Genomic DNA, 19,388 nt, shown 5'->3' with positions numbered 1-19,388 from the left:
AAAATTAAAAGCTTTTGTCCTGCAAACGATACCATTTCCCAGCTCACAGAATGGGAGAAAGTAAGATGATATTTGCAAATCGTATATCTGAGAAGGGACTTGTATCTAGAATATATAAAGAACTCATAACTCAATAATAAAAGAATGAACAATCTAATAAAAATGGGCAAAGATGTCTGAATAGATACTTCTCCAAAAAGGATATAAAAATGGCCAATAAGCACATGAAAAGATGCTCAACGTCATTAATTTTTTGAGAAATGCATATCAAAACTATAAGATACCACCTCACAGCCACTGGAATGGCAAAATTAAAAAGGAAGGCAATGAGCGTGGTATGGATATGGAGGAATTGGAACCTTCATATACTGCTGGTGGTAATGTAAAATGGTACTGCCATTGGGGCGCCTGGGTGGCTCAGTCGGTTAAGCAGCCGACTTCGGCTCAGGTCATGATCTCGCGGTCCGTGAGTTCGAGCCCCGCGTCGGGCTCTGTGCTGACAGCTCAGAGCCTGGAGCCTGTTTCGGATTCTGTGTCTCCCTCTCTCTGACCCTCCCCTATTCATGCTCTGTCTCTCTCTGTCTCAAAAATAAATAAACGTTAAAAAAAATATTAAAAAAAATAAAATAAAATGGTACTGCCACTTTGGTAAATGATTTGATAGTTCCTCAAAAGTTTACACATTAAGTTATCAGATGACCCAGCAATAATACTTCTAGATACAGATCCAAGAGAAATGAAAACATATGTCCAAACAAAAACTTGTATACAACTGTTTGTGACATTATTCATAATAGCCACATGTTGAAAACAACCCAAATGCCCATCAACTGATGAATGGATTACAATATTATTTGGCCATAAAAAGGAATTAACTACCAATGCATGTTATAATATGGATGAACCAACATCATTATGCTAAATGAGAGAAACCAGTCACAAAAGACCATGTCTTATATAATCCTATTTATAGGAAATGCCTGGAAAAGGCAAATCTATAGAGACAGACAGTAGATTAGTGGTTGCCTAGGACTGGGAGTTGTGTGTGGGTGGGGTGGGAGTTAAAGCCAATGAGGAAGGGGTTTCTTTCGGGGGAAGGATAGTTAAAATTAGTTTGCAGAGATGGTTGCGTGATCCTGTCAGTGTACCAAAAAAAATTGGATTCCACACATTCAATGGGTGAGTTATGTCTCAAGCTGTTAAAACACACACATACAAAATGCACACCCGTACACTCACTCACAATGGAATTTAAAATTTTTGCTTCACGATCTTTCAAATGCTATCTAGAAGACTCATTCCAAATGTCATTTAGTGCATTTCTAGAGGTACTAATATCATATTGTAATGTGCTGTTAATATTCTAGAACTTTATTGAAGAGCATGTACTGTAGATTGAATATACTAATATTCTACTTCCAATAAGATTTAAAGAAAGTTTCAAAATGAAAACTAAAATGAGACACCATAACATTAGACGTAGAAAGGCCATGGGATGGGGAAATGAGGAAACTTTGTTGATTAAATACTGTAGTTTTTCTTCCCTTAAAGGTCTTTTTCTACCACAGACGAAAAGGCTTTACTTCTAGTCTGATTCCTCCCCTGTCAGAGCCTCTGACCTCCAGAACACATTCTCTGTTCCTCTGAATAAGACTGCATTTTGTATTTCTACTGCACCCACAGTAATGTGGCCTGCCCAAGGGGAAGTGACCATGGTGTTTCCTCCCCGGTACCCTTCCCATTGTGTGTCCTGTGGGACATCAAAAAGAAGAACCTAGAGACTTTACTGCTTCCTTTGGGGCCAACCAGCTCCCAACAGTCCTTTAAAGAGGAACAGGGTGACTCCACTCATTTTCATCCCGTCCCACAGACCCAACAGGAACTTACTAAAATAATTGTAATTGGTGGGAATGAACCAGAAGCCTTGTATGGTATGATTTCTTGAACCCAGCTCTAGTCTTGGTGCTGAGAAACTGGTTAGGATGTGATGAAGAATAACAACCAAAGTTGCCACATTGTTCGTGGCTCTGAAGTTCATTGCAGTTTCAAAACTGATGTTTTGGATTTCCCAATACTTTGCAATTGTTGCTCATTTTAATATCACTTTACTCAGCAAACAAACATTGAGGCCCTACCAAGAGCTAGCCCTTCCAGTAGAGATGGGGTTGCAGAGAGAACTAACCCTTTGCCTGATGGGGATGTTGGACGATTTCTGTGATGTGTGATAAGTAAGGAAGCCAAAGAGTATTGGAATCTAGAGGTGAAGATATAATCTGTACCTCAGAAATGGGTGAAGAAAAGGAAACATGTAAGCTGGGTTTTGAAGGATGAGTATGAGTTTGCCAGGCCACAAAGGGGTCAAGGGAGGCCTGTGGTAATGGCAAGTCAGAAGGAATAGCAATAACTTGAAATGCTCAGCAACACGAAGGTGCTCTGAGTGTTCAGGGAAGAAACTGTGACCAGAGCCTAGGACAAATTCAAGATGGGGCAGGCTGGAGATGAATGGTGGGTATCAGGTCAGTTTTCAGAAGACCTTGAATAACATGTTGGGGAGTTTCGATAGCATGTGGCAAGCAATAGGCAGCCAACATGGTTTCTGTATAAAGGGGTGATGGGATTATGTTTGTTTTCTAGGAAATGACATCTGGTGATGGTGGAGACACTTGATTACTTTCTGCTGTGCACCAAACACAAATATTTGAATAAAATGCTTTGCCTCCCAAGGAGAAGCAGAGATGTTTCCTACACTTGTCTTACTATGTCCATCCTTAGTTTACAACTCCTGTATGTATACTGTGTTTCCAAAACTCTCTTCCAAGTCACCATTTAGAACCTGGAAGTTTCCCTATAGAACTAATGTTCTTCACAGTGTTATGTAACTCCTATCACATCTGAAATAATGACAGTCCCATTGTAGACCCCAGTTTCTGAGGGCATCTGAGCATAGCTCAGCACCTGGTGTGGGGTAAGCATTTGATAACAGTATGTGGAATGGATAGTAAATCAATTCAGAATTCTAACTAGCCTTATAGGGGCTGACCTCCCCTTCCTAGGATAGCAAAGCATCTCTTCAGCTCTTGGCTTTCCTCCATCACTCTCAGGATGGCAAGAGAGGTAGGGAGACAGGAGCAAGAGTTAAAGGATTAGCCAGAACTTGGCGGGAAAGCAGGGCCACCCGCAGCTGTGGGCACAGCTGCAGTGTAGCCGAATTTGTCTTTGGAGCTTTTTACTGCCTTTCATTTGTCGGCATCCTTCCTTCCTTCCTCCCTATCCCCAGCTTTGGAGACTACGCCCAGAGACATAGTCTCTCCAAAAGGACTGACATTATCTCATTCCTTCCCTTCTGTTTTTTCATCTCTTCCAACTCTCAGCCTCCCTCTAGCTACAGGCAGGATACTTGGGAGGAGAGGTGAACAATGATGGATATGTCAGATTTCCATCTTCGGGGAGAGCTAAGGTCAAAACCTGCATGGAGATGGTAATATCCACCGCCATTTGTCAAGTGTATACTACACGCGAGGCTGGTGCCAAGTGTATTACATGCACTATTTCACATTCTCATGCCATGACTAATAGGTATTATTGTCCCCATTTTACAGAGGAGGAAACTGAGGCTCAAGGATACTGAATACTTAAATAACTTGCCTAGTGAGTTGCAGAGTTGGGATTTGAACCCATGTCTTTTTGTCTCTGGAGGCTACTCTTACTCTTGGAATTTTGAGTGCCAATCCTGTAACTCTTGGTTTTGAGCCCTTCTTCCTGAAGTGTGGAGAGCAAGGGCTGGCTGTGTATCCTGCTCAAGTCGGGCTACAGAAGCTTTCAGAGATAAATCACAGCACTTGCGTGTTCCCTGCTTTCTTTCCACCCTCCTGACAGTAAACCTAGCAATACCAGGTTTTAGTTATGCAAAAGAAATACTAATTACTATCATTTATCCATAATTACTACATAGCACAATTGTGATCACACGTATCATTGCCTGTGTCAGGGTAACTCTAGTTTCCATTTTATTTGGTTATACTGAATTCTGTTCATATATTGCCAGGTTTCACAGTTCATTGATCACACATGCCATCTCAAACTTGTGCCTTATAAAATCAAGGAGGATCTTGAGTGGGAGGCATGATGGGGAACGCAGTTTGGTGGGGGGAGCTTGATTACCAGGTGAAGGCATTTGGAGGGTGTCCTGTGGGCACTTGGGAGCCTAGAAGTCACTGGGGGAGGGAAACAGCATGGCCAAAGCCAAGATTTAGAAGGGGTCATTTTGGATGTGGTGAGCAGATTGATTCAGATGGTAGATACTAGTAGCTGGAGATTATTTCCTGAAGTGCAGAAAGTGAAGCATCAAACGAAAGTCGTTTCTCAGATTTAGAAACGTGAGTTTGTACTCCTAATACCCCTTACAAGCTCTGACCTTAGACGTGTGCCTGATGGCAGTTTCCTTATCTAGATTGATTTATTGATTTTTCAGCCTCTTCTAGTCCAAAACTCCCGTAATTGCCTGACAGCAGGAATGGCCATAAAAAGGTTGGACTGTGGGAGAGACTGATAATGAATCAAAAGGAATCCAGGATGCTCAGATAATTGCTAGAGTTTCTCTTCCACGCTTATAGATTAGTTCGTTAGTGTTAGTTTTTTAGTATTGAGGACGGAGCGATACGTAAGAAGAGTTTTCCTCTAGCAAATGCGGGAAAATAAAAATGGGTCCACTTGTTTACAGTGTGTCAGTTGCTAGTTCATCCCCTTCTAGCTGCCCTCCCAGTGAGCCCCAGAGGAAAGGATGTGCCAGGCGTTCAATTCCGCATTTTAGGACGGGATTTTCTTGGGTATGGTTTGGCAAAGTAGGGCCCCTTTTTACAGGAGAAAGACCTGTCTGTGATAGGTAGGGTAATGCTGTGATGTCAGTGGTTTAAAACCATGGAAATGTACTTCTTACTCTTGTGTAGCCCACTTCTGGCGACAGGGAAGAGTGGAGATGACTTTGCTTCCGGCAGTGGTTCAGGGATCCCAGCTGATAGAGACTCCATCCTCAACACCTGACTTCTTTCTCAGGTCTTCCTGGGTGTCAACATCTAACCCGTAAATGCTGGAGGAGAGGGAGAATGGAGCAGTACTTGGGAGGCGTTTTCGGGGCAGGCCTGCGTGTGATATATACTACTCTGCCTACACCCCATTGGCCAGAACTCTGTTATATGGCTACAGAAAATTGCAGAAGAGGGTGGAAAATGTAGCCAAGGTGGGAAATATGTGCTCAGGAGGAAGAGGAGACAAGTGGTGGGTTTTCTCTGCCACAGGAGGTGTGTTAGAATACCAGCATTGCTGAGCTGAACAATTCACAGAGTTGGTCCCAACTTCTTGGAATTGTAAGACAAAAACCTTCTAAAGCCCTCCTGATCTCTTCTTTGAGTACGTTCAATGCAGGTGGCTTAAATAGACCTATATTTCACACATTCTGGATGATGCATAGCACCCCTCAAACGTTTGGTAGATATTAATGATGGCAATTTACATTCCATCACTGTTTTGTTCATATAAAACTCTTGTTTGGTTCAAGTTTCACTTTTCCCTACAGTTTAGTCCTTTTTTTTTTTTTTTTTTGACCTCAGAAGGTTTATTAACATTTATCCTTCTGCCGAGGCAACTCTAAAAAGAAGTCTTTAAAAATGACATCTGTAACAGGTTTATAGTCAAGGTTAAATTGATCTCATGCTTAGGTTCAAAAACAGTTGCCATGTTAGATTAAATGAAAGTGCATACACCTTCATTCAGGATGCATAGTCAAACTCAGAAAGTGATCAAGGAAACCACGTAGAAAAACACTATTGAGCCAAATTAAAAGAGACACAAAGTAGGTAATTTTGTGATCATAGCTGCCTGTTGCAGCTGTACAAACCAAGCTAATGAGATGGTGATGTAATCTCTTGTTGCAAAGAATAAAGTGATTTCCCATGAGATTAAGCATGACCTTCCCAACCCTGTGCTCAAGGTCTAGATAGCTTCTCTGCTCTCCCCCAAACTCTAGGATCATTATTAGATGTGAATTTATGAATTGAAGGATTTGTAGGGTAAGCTGAATTCTGCAATTTTTAAAAAAAATCTTGCCTTTAATGTTTATGTTATAGTTCAGTAACAAACTTCTCATTGGTATAATTCTTAATGTCTGGATGGTCTTGTAATGTATCCTTTGTAGCTATATTCTCAGTGTTACGTCCCTTGCAGAGCTATTATACTGGCTGCTGGAAGAATCAGAATGAACCAGAGTGAAGTAGAGATTTGAGGTTTTTTCTTTTTAATCACAGATAATAACAAATTTCTTCAGTTTGTATTTTTTTTTTAATTTTTTTTCAACGTTTTTTATTTATTTTTGGGACAGCGAGACAGATCATGAACGGGGGAGGGGCAGAGAGAGAGAGGGAGACACAGAATCAGAAACAGGCTCCAGGCTCTGAGCCATCAGCCCAGAGCCCGACGCGGGGCTCGAACCCACGGACCGTGAGATCGTGACCTGGCTGAAGTCGGACGCTTAACCGACTGCACCACCCAGGCGCCCCTTCAGTTTGTATTTTATAACCATTAAACAATGATTGAGGGTTGCCACAGCTGGATATTAAGTGTTACAAAGAGTTAATAAATTCAGCCTGTGTTCTAATCAGAACATCAGCATAATTCCTAGGTGTTTCAACAATTGTTTCTTTAAGGAATCTAATCTTTAATCTTTTAAGAACTATATTCCATAGAATTTGTGCAGAGCATGTCTTTAATTCATCTTCCCCAAAACTCAAGATGGCCATGCATTAGGTTGTGTGACAATGAACTACATATGTGCATAGTTCTGGTCTTCCTGTGGGTTTTAAATCTACTAGTGAGCATGCTCCATGAGGAAACAACCTGGGGTCTCTCCTGCCTTCCTTTATATCCCTGTGCCGAGCTTCAGGCCAGAACATCATGCATGCTCCATAAATATTTGTTGAGTACGTGAAGGAACATATGAAATATCCTTCCTTGAAATAGGTCACAGTGTGTTTCAGATTTAGAATGTGAGTTCAGTAGATAGCATTTAATTTCCATTGTATAAGAAACACATGTGTTTTTGCTTACCTTTAATGTCATTAACTTTTTCATAATTGAGGATTATCCAAGATCATGACTTGCCTTCCTGTTTCTAGTCATTTCTGACCACACATATATTAGGCAAGCTATACACATTTGTTGAGTTGATTCATTTATGTAAGATTTTTGTCCAAATGTAGCCAGAAAAAGAAAATAAGTAAAACTTATCTTAGTCTTTGGCAGCTGGCTGAAGGAAAAATTGAAACTAAGATGACCTGAACTTACTTAGCAGAAAGAGGTATGCTCAGTATACTAAATGAGTATGAATATGCAAATTTCCACTTACCAAATGCTAGCAACACGCACTGTCCCACTGGCTCCTCACTACAATCCTGGATGGAAAGTGAGGTTTTCAAAATCCCCGTTTTGGGAATCCCAATAAGGGAAAACTGAGATTCTGATCAAGTGACTTCCCAAAGGCACATAGCTAATGAGTGTTCAATTTAGCTTTTAAAACCTAGACTACTTACTCCAAAGTCACTACACCTTCCTATTCATTAAGTGTCAAAGGTTCATTCTCTCATTCTCTCTCTCCTTCTCTTTGTGTGTGTGTGTGTGTGTGTGTGTGTGTGTGTGTGTGTGTGTGTGTTGAGTTGTACTTTGATGGTACATACTGAAGCCGGACTTTCTAAAGCACTAAGTTTCAGTATAAAATGACTGGCCTAAGACATAAAGGCTGTCCTGTCCCTAAGACATGAAGGTCTTCACATCTGTCTGGAGCTCAGTCTTTTCTTCTATAAAAATGGTGGAATGGGGGCACCTGGGTGGCTCAGTCGGTTGAGCGTCCGACTTCGGCTCAGGTCATGATCTCACGGTCTGTGGGTTCGAGCCCCACATCGGGCTCTGTGCTGACAGCTCAGAGCCTGGAGCCTGTTTCAGATTCTGTGTGTCTCCCTCTTTCTCTGACCCTCCCCTGTTCATGCTCTCTCTCTGTCTCAAAAATAAATAAATGTTAAAAAAAATTTTTAAAAAAATGGTGGAATGAATACATGACCTGTCTCTATAGGATAGGATAGTTGGAGCTGGTACATCTCAGAAGGTTCATGAATATGAAATATCATCATCTCTTTATGTCATCAGTAAGTATTTATTGAAAATATTTATATTTTAGTTTACATAGGAAGGCAATAGTGGTTTTCAATAAAACTGCGAGTGAATATCCTTGACTCTTATTCATAGCTTTATTTTGAAACGTGCAAGAAACGTCCTCAGTTTAATGCAAAATACACGATAAGCAGGTGTTGGGCATTCCTGCAATGTAAATTCAGTGTAATCTTCTATTGTTGTGTACTATAAACTGTGTACAGAGCAGGTGTAATGTTTGTATTAGAAAATATACCTGCCTTGATCTTTTAAGAATACTTTGGCATTTTATTTTTTAATTTGTGGTTAAACATTCTGACAGATGTCATAGTTTATTTGCTGCTCTTTTAATTAAGGTCTAGAATCATAGTTGTTTTTTTTGACATCATGTGACAGGAAAGATTTCTGCCTTATAATTCTACAAAGGAAAAATATAATGAAGTACTTAAGACTTTGAAAAATCTAAACCTGGATAAAAGAGGGGTTGGTGAGCATTGTTATTAAAATTATTAATACAAAGGTGCCTCTTTAAAGGAAGAGTTTTAATTTATAAATTCTTTGTTAGGGTGTTTGTTGTTCTTTCTGCTTTGGCTAATCAGCGGCAAAGCTTGGGGATCTTGTAGCAATGGTATTTCTATTTCATTAGAAAAATCTAAAAGCATTAGAGAAGATGCTTTATCTAAAATGCTATGAATTGAATTAGTATAAAATAAATGCTTACACACAAATGTAGAGAAACATTTATAGACAGCTTATTATGCACGAGGCTCTGTGCTAGCGCCTTACATATTTTGTCACATTTATGCCTCAGTGATGCCAGTGCAATTGGTATTATTGTATTTCTGTGTTATAGTCAAGGAAACTGAAGTCATTGGACTTGGCCCTAAGTAATACTCCTAGTGAATGGCCGAGCTGGGCTTTGGATTCGCCAGTTGGACTCTGGAGCCAGTGCTCTCACCCCTGTCAGCTCCATATCTGTCTGCAGTCAACAGCTATTAAAAAAGGACACAGGTCCACGTATATAGATAAGGCATACTCTCAAAGGTGCATTGTTCAGCCTCCAAGTAATATTGGTAAGTGGCAAAGCAGGGTGTAGGACAGTGCATATGATTTGCTACATCCATCCTTTTAAGATATATATATATGTATGTGTGTGTGTGTATATATATATAGTATATATATATATATATATACATATATATATACATATATATATATATACACATATATATATATATATATATATATATATATATATATATCTTTATACATTTTCTTTGCAAGGTCTTTAAGGTTACCTTCCGGGAATAGTCTAGGGCCCTGTGAGACTGGGGTCACAGTGAGACTTATGTTCTATTGTATATCCTTTTGGATTATCAATCATGTGCACAGAAAACATTTTTTTTAAATTTTTTTTTTAACGTTTATTTATTTTTGGGACAGAGAGAGACAGAGCATGAACGGGGGTGGGGCAGAGAGAGAGGGAGACACAGAATCGGAAACAGGCTCCAGGCTCTGAGCCATCAGCCCAGAGCCTGACGCGGGGCTCGAACTCACGGACTGCGAGATCATGACCTGAGCTGAAGTCGGATGCCTAACCGACTGCGCCACCCAGGCGCCCCAAGAAAACATTTTAAAATCCAGCTTAAAATGGCACTGTTAAGAACTAGTGAGAAAAGTAACACAACTTAAGAGTTTCATATATTTAAAAACTTTGCTTTGGATACATCATATCTATCTGCTTATTTTAAACCATAAGATATGGGACATTAACAACTGCCCAAGAGAGCATGCTGATCCAGGAAACTTGGGTGCTGGGCCTGATTATACCACTAATCAGCTCCGGAGAAGTTACTCATTCATCATCATCATCAGGCTTCAGTTTTCTAAGCGGTAAAATGAGGAGGGAACACATTGTCTTCTGACATGAAAAACCAATAATTCCAAAATGAGTTATAAAGAAGCGCTTGTTAAAAACGATTAGATCACGGTTAAAACTAAGTGGGGTCACGAAAAGAGTGCCGTCTTGACTCTCGGCAGGCGAACAGGCACGCGTCTGCTCTGAGTGGTTCCTGTTGGTGGCAGTGCGTTGGAATTGCAGGGAAAGTTACCAAGAACAGGCAACTGATCCTTGGAGCAAACCACTGTCCTGTCTGTCATAAGCACCGGGGCAATATTTCTCAGTTCATTAATACGCATGGTGTCAGAGTCAAACATAGGCTGTGTTTAAGACTAATTCACTGGGGCGCCTGGGTGGCGCAGTCGGTTAAGCGTCCGACTTCAGCCAGGTCACGATCTCGCGGTCCGTGAGTTCGAGCCCCGCGTCAGGCTCTGGGCTGATGGCTCGGAGCCTGGAGCCTGTTTCCGATTCTGTGTCTCCCTCTCTCTCTGCCCCTCCCCCGTTCATGCTCTGTCTCTCTCTGTCCCAAAAATAAATAAATGTTGGAAAAAAAAAATTTAAGACTAATTCACTATACTGTTTCAACGAATCTTTTGTTACTGATTTGTAGAGATCTATCAAGCATAGGGTCTTCAGAATTTTCTATAATTTCGGATTCCATGAATTATAACAGAAGTTGGCAGACTTATTCTCTAAAGAGCCAAATAGGAAAAATTGTCTGCTTTGTGGGCCATATGTTCTCTGTCATAGTAACTCAACTGTGCTGTCACAAAAGCAGCAGTAGATAGTACATAAATGAAGGGGTATGGCTGTGCTCCAGTAAAACTTTTTTTTTATTTAAACATTTTTAAAATTAAGTTTCTTTATTTATTTTGAGAGAGAGAGAGAGTGAGCAGGGGAGGGGCAGAGAGAGAGGAAGAGAGAGAATTTCAAGCAGGCTCTGCGCTGTGTGGGACTCGAACTCATGAACCGTGAGACTATGACCTGAGCCAAAACCAAGAGTCGGATGCTTAACCAACCCAGGCACCCCTACAACTTTGTTTACAAAACAGGCACTGGGCCATGTTCGGCCCATGGGTTGTAGTATGCGGAACCCGGAGTTGTAATAAACCCCTGGCCTAAGTTTCTCTTTGCACTGCATCCTGAGATAAGTTACCCGATGGCCTCTCCCCTAATTCCTGACTGTGGGAATAAATGCGTGCATTCTACATCTCCTTACCTTCAACTATTCCTTTCTGAATAACCTGGTTTGTAAATGCGACGCCCCACCACATCACCCCGGTGCCAACCCTATTTTCGTTTTACAGGTTGCCTTCCTTATTTCTTTTCACTCTGAACTATTTCCTGAGGACAAGTAGTTATAGTGGTTTCTTTTGCATTCCTTTGCTTATATTACCATTTTTACGTGATTTCAACCTTTACCCCCCCCCCCCCAAATGTTTTGTTCACATATCTTCTGTACCTAGGGAATTGTGGTGAGCCTTATTTAGAATCTTTAAGACATGATTGGTTAACCTCTGGCTAAACATATTCTTCCCTTTCTTAAGTGAAGATCACCCACATTTAATAAGCCACTCTCGAGGAGCAGAAGGGTCTGGAGGTAGAATTAGTCTTGGCAAATTATTGCAAAGACAGATGTTGGTCCCTGAACTTAATACATTCCTGGAGAGACCCCTGCCTTGGCCAGGAAATTTGGGAACAGGCCTTGCCTATAGTAACAGTTGGCTTCAGTCCTAGACAGTTCCCTCCCACCCCCATTCCAGTTCGAATCCTTGTCCCTTCCCTTGATACAGCTCCCCGTCTCCATCCCTTCTTCTCTCCCAACATTTCTAAGTTCTAAAACTTCGCCCACTCTGGACAAACTTGACGTAGGCAAAGCTTTTCACTTGTACGCATGAAGGCTCATAGATTACTGAGATTTACTACATGCTTTAAATTCACTACTTTTCCTATTCAGCAATTTGGCTATAGCCCCGGATAAAGGTGATTTGTGTGATCCATCTTGCTTTAATGTCTCACTTGACATTCTGCCTTTTTCGTGACAGGTTGCTGAATGCTATAAAGCCAGGACTTGTTAAAAAGATCAATAGATTGCCTACCCCCATTGCGGGATTGGTGAGTATCCAGAATTGAGATTTATTTTCCAATATTCCTTTGCTCTAACCTAAGGGTCATGACAGTGCCATTTATTACAGTGCTCCCCTGCAATATATATTCCACTTGAATGAGAATGCATTGAATCCATTAAACTGAGAGGTCACTTAAAAATGGAAGATCGCAGTTCTGCTTAAATGGCATCTTAGCCTTTGTTTGTATTTTTCCCATGAGTGATAAGGACTTTCATTCTTAAAGAGGTAAATTTGTTTTGAGGTGAGAGTATGATAATTAGGTTGACCCCAGGGGAAGAATGTGATTGTAATGATTTCAGTTTTTCACTGCATTCCCCTGGAAGGAAGGGGAGTGGGGGTAAGGAAAGAGAAGTTCATGATTAACAAACAGCACTTCCATCATAAACTGCTGTTTTCACCCTTAAAATCTACTTGTGTTTAAATATCACATTTGTAGACCAACTCTTCTAAAGACATAATGGACACTAAAGTGATCCTTACGTCATCTGGAGAATTGTTGAAGCAAAGCCCTTGCCCTTCTGAACCTGTCCGTTTAAACAGACAAAATTCACATGTTCACACGTGGCTAGAGGCAGGTTTTTATGCATTGATGTTTCCTAACTCTTGGCAACTAGTCTTAATTCTCTAGTTGATGTTGCCTTTGATGTAAAAAGGGGGGAAAGGTGGACGATCAAGAAGACAAACACACCTTAGTTCTGGAAGGAACATGCACACATACACATGTGCACAAAAAGCTGAGGATATGTGTGGCCTGGTAAGGACTCACTGTGTCCATTGTGACCTCCTTCTCTGCATGTGGTTTTTGCAAAAAGCAATTAGAAAAAAAATGTCAAGAATTTAGGCAGCCTCCTACATAGACCTTATTGGTTGTTGTTAAAACGTTTCTCAGCCATATCAGGATGACTAATTGAAATTAGATGTATCCATCTTCCCCCAATCATGCTCTGTCTCTCTGTGTCTCTCAAAAATGAATGAACGTTAAAAAAAAAAAAAGAAAGAAATTAGATGTATCCCCTCCCCCCGCAAAAAAACTGTGTTTGAGAACATGTGAGGGTCATGGTAATAAGGTACCTGATTTCAGCAAGTTAACGAAGTTGATTTTTTTTATCATAATAATTGCTATTTCTGTGGATGCGTTTTATTTCCCATACTGGTTAGTAGTAAGCTGGTGACTAGTCACTAAAAACCCCTCTAATTTTATTTATCAGAATCATGTAGCCAAGTAAGTTAATAAATGGATAGATAGATAGACAGATTTGGAAGGAATGGATTTGAATAATTTTATAAAATAAGTAATCCATATATCTGTATTATATATTATATATGTAGTAATGTGTACATATATTATTTTAAAACTTTTTATTAAGTCCATTTCTTCCAGATGTTAAGGTCATAGTCTTAATGATGCTGACAAATATCTGTGTGGCCCCAAGCCTGTGGCATCTCCTGACCTTGGAACTCTGGGATTTCATGTTATCGGAACAAAATGTGTAGCCTGAAGTCAAGGGAGGTCCCGGTACAATCCATGTCAACAGAAGCAAGTAGCCCAGGGTCCAGAAAGCTAAGGAGAAGGGGTTTTGAAACCTTAATTCAAATGTGAATCATAAATCATTTTAGTAAAATTAAGGGTTTAGGACATGTGCATTGATCTTTATATCATTTCTTATCATAGATCAAATGTTGTTCTTTACGTGATGCCTCTACTTGGAGCAGGCAGGAGTTCGAGTCACGAAAACAAGGGGCTCTGGTTGCTTTGCTTCCATTTATGTCCTTGACTTTTATTTCTCCTCTTTCCTTTTTCATTTGAGTGTCCTTTTTACTTTATCCTTTCCATCATTTTTTCTCTCTCTTGCCCTTTTCCAAATAATACTTCCTCACTTGCCTTCATTATTCATCACTTACATCTTCTTTACCATTTTATTATTGTGATACTGTCATTTATAATAAGAAATAAATATTTGGTCTTTGTCCGCTTCGGGCACAGAACTCCTAAAACCCTTGGAACTTCCAAAGCAACAAGAACAGCAGCGGGAAGGATCTTTGTAGTGATGTTTGGTCTTTTGTCATTGGTTCCTGAAATAGCTCCAGTTCCTGAGGTTTGAAGGAGTATCTTGTTATTCATAACAAGCCCTCCTGGCCCCCACTTCAACCACACCTTAATTTATGTAAATAGGTGACTTTTGGAGAGCCCTAAGGGGTGTGGGGGGAGCTGGTTCCCAGGGGAACCAACCAGGTGATTAGAGGGCTGGAACTTTCAGCCCCAACCCCCAAACTTCAGGGAAGGGAGAGGGGCTGGTGATTGAGTTCAATCGCCAATGGCCAATGAAGCCTCCATAAAAACCCAAAAAGGACAGAGGTTTGGAGAGCTTACAGGCTGGTGAGCCCATGGAGATTCGGGGAGAGTGGTGGTCCCAGAAAGCATGGAAGCTTTCTGCCCTTTCCCACATGTCTTGCCCTATGTACTTTTTCATGGGGCTGTTCATTTGTATCATTTAGAATATCTTTATAATAAACTGGTAACTGTGTGCACATATTTCTCTGAGTTCTATGAGCCACTCTAGCAAATTAATCAAGCCCAAGAAGGGGGTCATGGGAACCTCAGATTTACAGCCTGTTGGTCAGAAGCACAGGTAACAACCTGGCTTTGGGATTGGCATCTGAAGTTGGGAGAGGGGCAAGTCTTATGCGACTGAGCCCTTAACCTGTGGGATCTGACACTCTCTCCAAGTAAATAGTGTCAGAATTGAGTGAATTGCTTGATGGTATTGAAAAGACACACAACAGAGTTATCCTTAGTTCAAAAACGTACTTGTATAAGTATAGTTAATTGCTACCCATTCATTAACGATTCCTGAAACTACAAATCTGGTCAAACCCTTTTTCTCTCCTCCGATTACCTTCAAAACAACATTGCCAAAAACTAGGGTGGTAGTGGGGGTCCTGGCAAGAAACAAAACTGCTACCCTTCTCCCCTCCATCCCCCCATTCTGTTAATGTCCTTCTAGGTTCTCTCTTCAAACCTAAGGTCTGCTGCCTTTCCGTACCCATGTTCTTGTCTGTCTCCCTGACTCCAGCTCTTTATAACAGTGACCCAAATCATCACTGCTCACCACTTTTTTTTCTCCTGAACTCTGAACCTCTTGTTCTGTTTACTGGACGGCTCCATCCCAATGTCCTATCAGCGCCACAACTTAACGTATTCAAATTAGACTTAATTCAAATTAGACTTAAATGACCACTCCCACTCACCAATTTCCCAATGTCAGTAAAGGCATCATAGACATGCACAGGCCCGGTTCAGCTCTCAAGAGAATTTGGCAACTTTCTCTAATCTGTCCGCTTGTCTGAGTCTCCTCGGCCACCAGACAAGGCCTAGAGCAGGCCTCATCTCTTGCCTGGATTATTACAGTCAACCCATAGTTCCTCAAATATTATCCACTCTCATGCGTGATGCCTTTGCTCATGATACTTCTTATGAATATAATGCTTTCCCCCTGGATTCTTGACACAATCCCATTTATTTATCAAGACCCACTTCCTCGGTGAAGCCTTTAATATTTATGGTGCATACAGTCTTATTATAGAATACTGTTAGCATTTCTTGGTTTAGGAAAAATGACTTAATATATTAGAGAGATCAAAGATAGCTCTGTTGAAATACGCTTTGGGGAGTAAGATTTTGAATAACTGTTGTTAACAATTTGAAATAGAAGGTATGTAAACGGTTTAGTATTCATGCTAAGATATTGTAGCTTTAAACAGCTGATTGGCCATAATCAAACTTACCAATACGTATAATGGGTACAAATGATGTAAGGTGTCCTAGTGATGCACTAAGAAGTCACAGCATCACATCGATAGAGTGTCTGCCAAATCCAACTCTGAGGGTACAATCAGACAAATCCAATTTGAGGAGACATACTGTGAAAACACCTCCCAAAGCCTGGAAAAATGGTTACAGATGAAAGGTGACTTCGGAGATATGCCAAAGGACATGTGATCCTTGGTTGAGAAGAAGCAACTATGATAGACGTTATTGGGACAATTGGGGCAATTTGAGTGTAGATTGAATATTGGATAACAGTATTCTCTCAGTATTGAACTTCCTGCATGTGACAAGTATATTGTCAAAGATAGTTGTATAATTAGGGGAATGAATTCTCTTGATGGCAGGAGGCGTATCTAGAGATGAAGTGTCACAATGTGTACATTAATCCTCCAAGTGTTCCGCAAAAAGAAGTCAGTGTATGCAGTGTATAATTTTATATATACATACACTGGACAGAGAGAGACAAAAGAAAGAAGGGAAATGTGGCAAAATGTTGGATCTAGAGAAAGGGTATAGAGTTTTCATGGTACTGTTCATGCAACTTTTTGGTAGGCTTGAAAATTTGCAATATAGAGTTGGAGATTAAAAAACATTAATTCTCTTATCTTTTCTTGAGGGACTGGGTGGGGTCTTGAATAAGCAGTAGATTTGAAGATGGCAGAGGCCACCTTGGGTTAGCAGAGATGCAGTCCTTTATGTGGGCATATTCTTCACGTGACATTTTCTTCCTCTTTTATTGGTGACAGGAAAAAGCAGACAGAGCCCCTCAGATGCACCTACAGACTTCTAGGCTGGTTTTGAACTTTGTCAGGGGTTGACAGCTCACTGACCATCTAGTAATCAAGAAGTCCTCAGTAGCGGGGGCTATGGAGATCTAGGAAGCGTGGCAAGAGGGCTTTTCATTCCTGGAACCCATGCCTGTGTGTCTTAATGGCCTGGTGTTGAGAAGAATCCATTAAGATGGCCCAGCTGCTTGACTTGAAGATAAATAGAAAAGTGTGTTTTCACATAGCAATCGCAAATTATAAACACGTGTAGATTTACAAAGCATGAATAGGTGTATTTTAGCCCCTGAGTTGAGCTGTGGTTACAAAGAATTCAGGGGTGAAGGTGTTAAAACAAAGTAGTTGAAAATGATTTCCTGGCAAGAATGCAAAGACCCTGGATCCAGGTCTGGGTTTCTTCTGTAACGATTGCTGACACATGAAGCCGCGTGGTGACTGCCTGCAGATGTGTGCATTCTTTTCTAGGTGTTAGTGATACTGTTAGCTCTTGCCAGAGAGAAAGACCTCAAATTTAGGTCTTGGCATACCAAAGACTTGAAAAAACGCTGCCCTGTAATCTGCCAGTTGGTCAGGATTGCACAATCGAGCCACATCCTGAAACTCAATTTAATGGTCATTAGAGATTGTGCTAAATTGTTTCGTCCCAGAAACAGACTTTGTGCAAGAGACACAAATGTACGAAATCCTTGCTAACAATAGGAATTTAGGGATCAAGCTTTTTCTTGCCCAGATTTTAATTGTTACAGCCATTGTGTATGTGGGGGTGTGTGTGTGCACGTGTGAAGTATAATTGGAAAGAGATGATACTTGGGGATTCTGCCCCCGGGTGCTGAACCTTTCTAGAGCTGTCATGAAATATTTGCTTGATCTTGCATGGGAATCCATGAGGATGAAAGTGATCTGAGAAAAAGAGAATTTTACAGCTGGAAGGGCATCTTAGAGATAATTGTTTTACAGATGAAGACATGTGGGTCTATAAAGGGGAGCTATTTGCCCAAGATCACACAGAGTAAACGCTGAGATGGATCCAGAGCCCAGGCCACCCTCCTCCCTGGTTGTGTTACTCGTAAATGCTCCCAGAAAGAGGAGAAAGCAAAGACTTGCTTTTTCATAAAGTTCATCTCTCTTTTTCCTTCTTTCCTTTTGGCTGCTACCTTCAAAATATCTTCCCAAGCTCTATAAAAGGCTTTACTTCATGGAACGTCCCTTTGCCTGATGAATGCTGGAAATTCGACTTTAGCTGGAGTTCAGTAGAATATAGCAGAAATGAAACTGGTCGAATTGTCCTACCACTTAGTTACCCTAGCCCACTCAAAAACTTATTCTTTAGAAAGAGGATGTATTTTTCTTTAATCAAAAGATAATATTTCAAATATACTTAGAGCGGAGCTTCCTGAAATGGATACAAATGTAAATTTCCATAAACTTTGTGTACTTTAGGAAGCTTTCCGGGGGTTTCTGCTTTATTTTATGAAACTGATACCAGAACAGTTGATATTTCATTTTTCGAGGGAGGTCAGAGCAGGGGAAAAGATGAAAAGGCAGTCGAGGTTTCCACATTATGAGAAGATTAAAAATATTATTCAGGACAAAAGGCAAATGCACGGAGCTGTTGAAAACTGAGTAGCAGTTGTGAAAGCCCTTACACAAACTTAATAATTTTAGGAAGATGACAACACCATAAATTTGAGTCCCAGGTGTTTTGGGTGTCTGTCTGCCAAGGACTGGTTTCCTGCAAATTCTACCTGGAGGTTAGCTCTTGTGTGCCTCAGCTCATCCCCAGCAGTGTCTGATATTTTAGGTTTATATTCCACAACTGCCTTTGGAATTTCTCAAGCATTTCCCTTCTCTTCAGCAATCTGTCTTATAGGTGTCCTCAGGAGAAGCTGGTCCAAGTTGTGTTCTCTGCCTCTGTTTCTCCTCCAGTTAAAGTTAACGTTTTAGGCCAGGAGGGAGGCAGAACAGGCACAGAGGGAGGCCAGAGGTGTAAGTGACCAGAACGATCACCCAACTACCTAGCATGTGTCAGGTATGGTGCTAGATCATCCTTAATCTTTACAATTGCCCTGCACTGTAGTTATTGCTGTATCTTTATACGTGTCAGGAAACAAAAGTGCAAAGAAGCAAGTTGCCAGCTTTCTGAAAAATAAGAGGCAGCATTGAAATTTGGATCCCAGTTTGCCCAACTCCAGAGACCGTGCCCTTTCTACCGTGTTGCACTATCTCCTTTAGGCCTTGCGCTGTGTCATTGAACCTCATTGTGTCATTGAACCTCATTGTGTCATTGAACCTCCCGAGCATCCGCTTTTGGAGGTGACAGCCTCTGAGGAGACAGCATATGTTTTTAGAAGACAACTTCTCATCCCTCTCGCTTAAGATTTATTAACTTTACCAAATTGAGACAGTGTCCTGTTTTCAATGTAGTATTTCTGCTCTTCTATGAAATCACTCTCCATGTGGCCACACCTCAAGCATCGTAGTCAAAGAAGCACCGGTTCAACAAATGATAAAATAATAGGAGAACATTAGAAATCTTTACTGAATCTTTCAAA

The 19,388-nt window shown here is 40.8% G+C and overlaps 1 protein-coding gene across 11 annotated transcripts in view; it reads left to right on the top strand.

The window, feature by feature from the left end:
• Positions 1-19,388, top strand: part of LIMCH1 (LIM and calponin homology domains 1) — a 332,785-nt gene that overhangs the window by 140,199 nt on the left and 173,198 nt on the right. For all 11 annotated transcript variants that reach the window (XM_047856919.1, XM_047856914.1, XM_047856915.1 and 8 more), the window contains exon 3: positions 12,139-12,208. In XM_047856919.1, the coding sequence (XP_047712875.1) occupies positions 12,139-12,208 (70 nt within the window). The remainder of the gene's footprint in view (positions 1-12,138; positions 12,209-19,388) is intronic.

Source organism: Prionailurus viverrinus, chromosome B1 (genome assembly GCF_022837055.1).
Source record: "Prionailurus viverrinus isolate Anna chromosome B1, UM_Priviv_1.0, whole genome shotgun sequence".
NCBI lineage: Eukaryota > Metazoa > Chordata > Mammalia > Carnivora > Felidae > Prionailurus > Prionailurus viverrinus.
The sequence above is the reverse complement of the archived record's forward strand: the minus strand, read 5'-3'. Positions and strand labels throughout refer to the sequence as shown.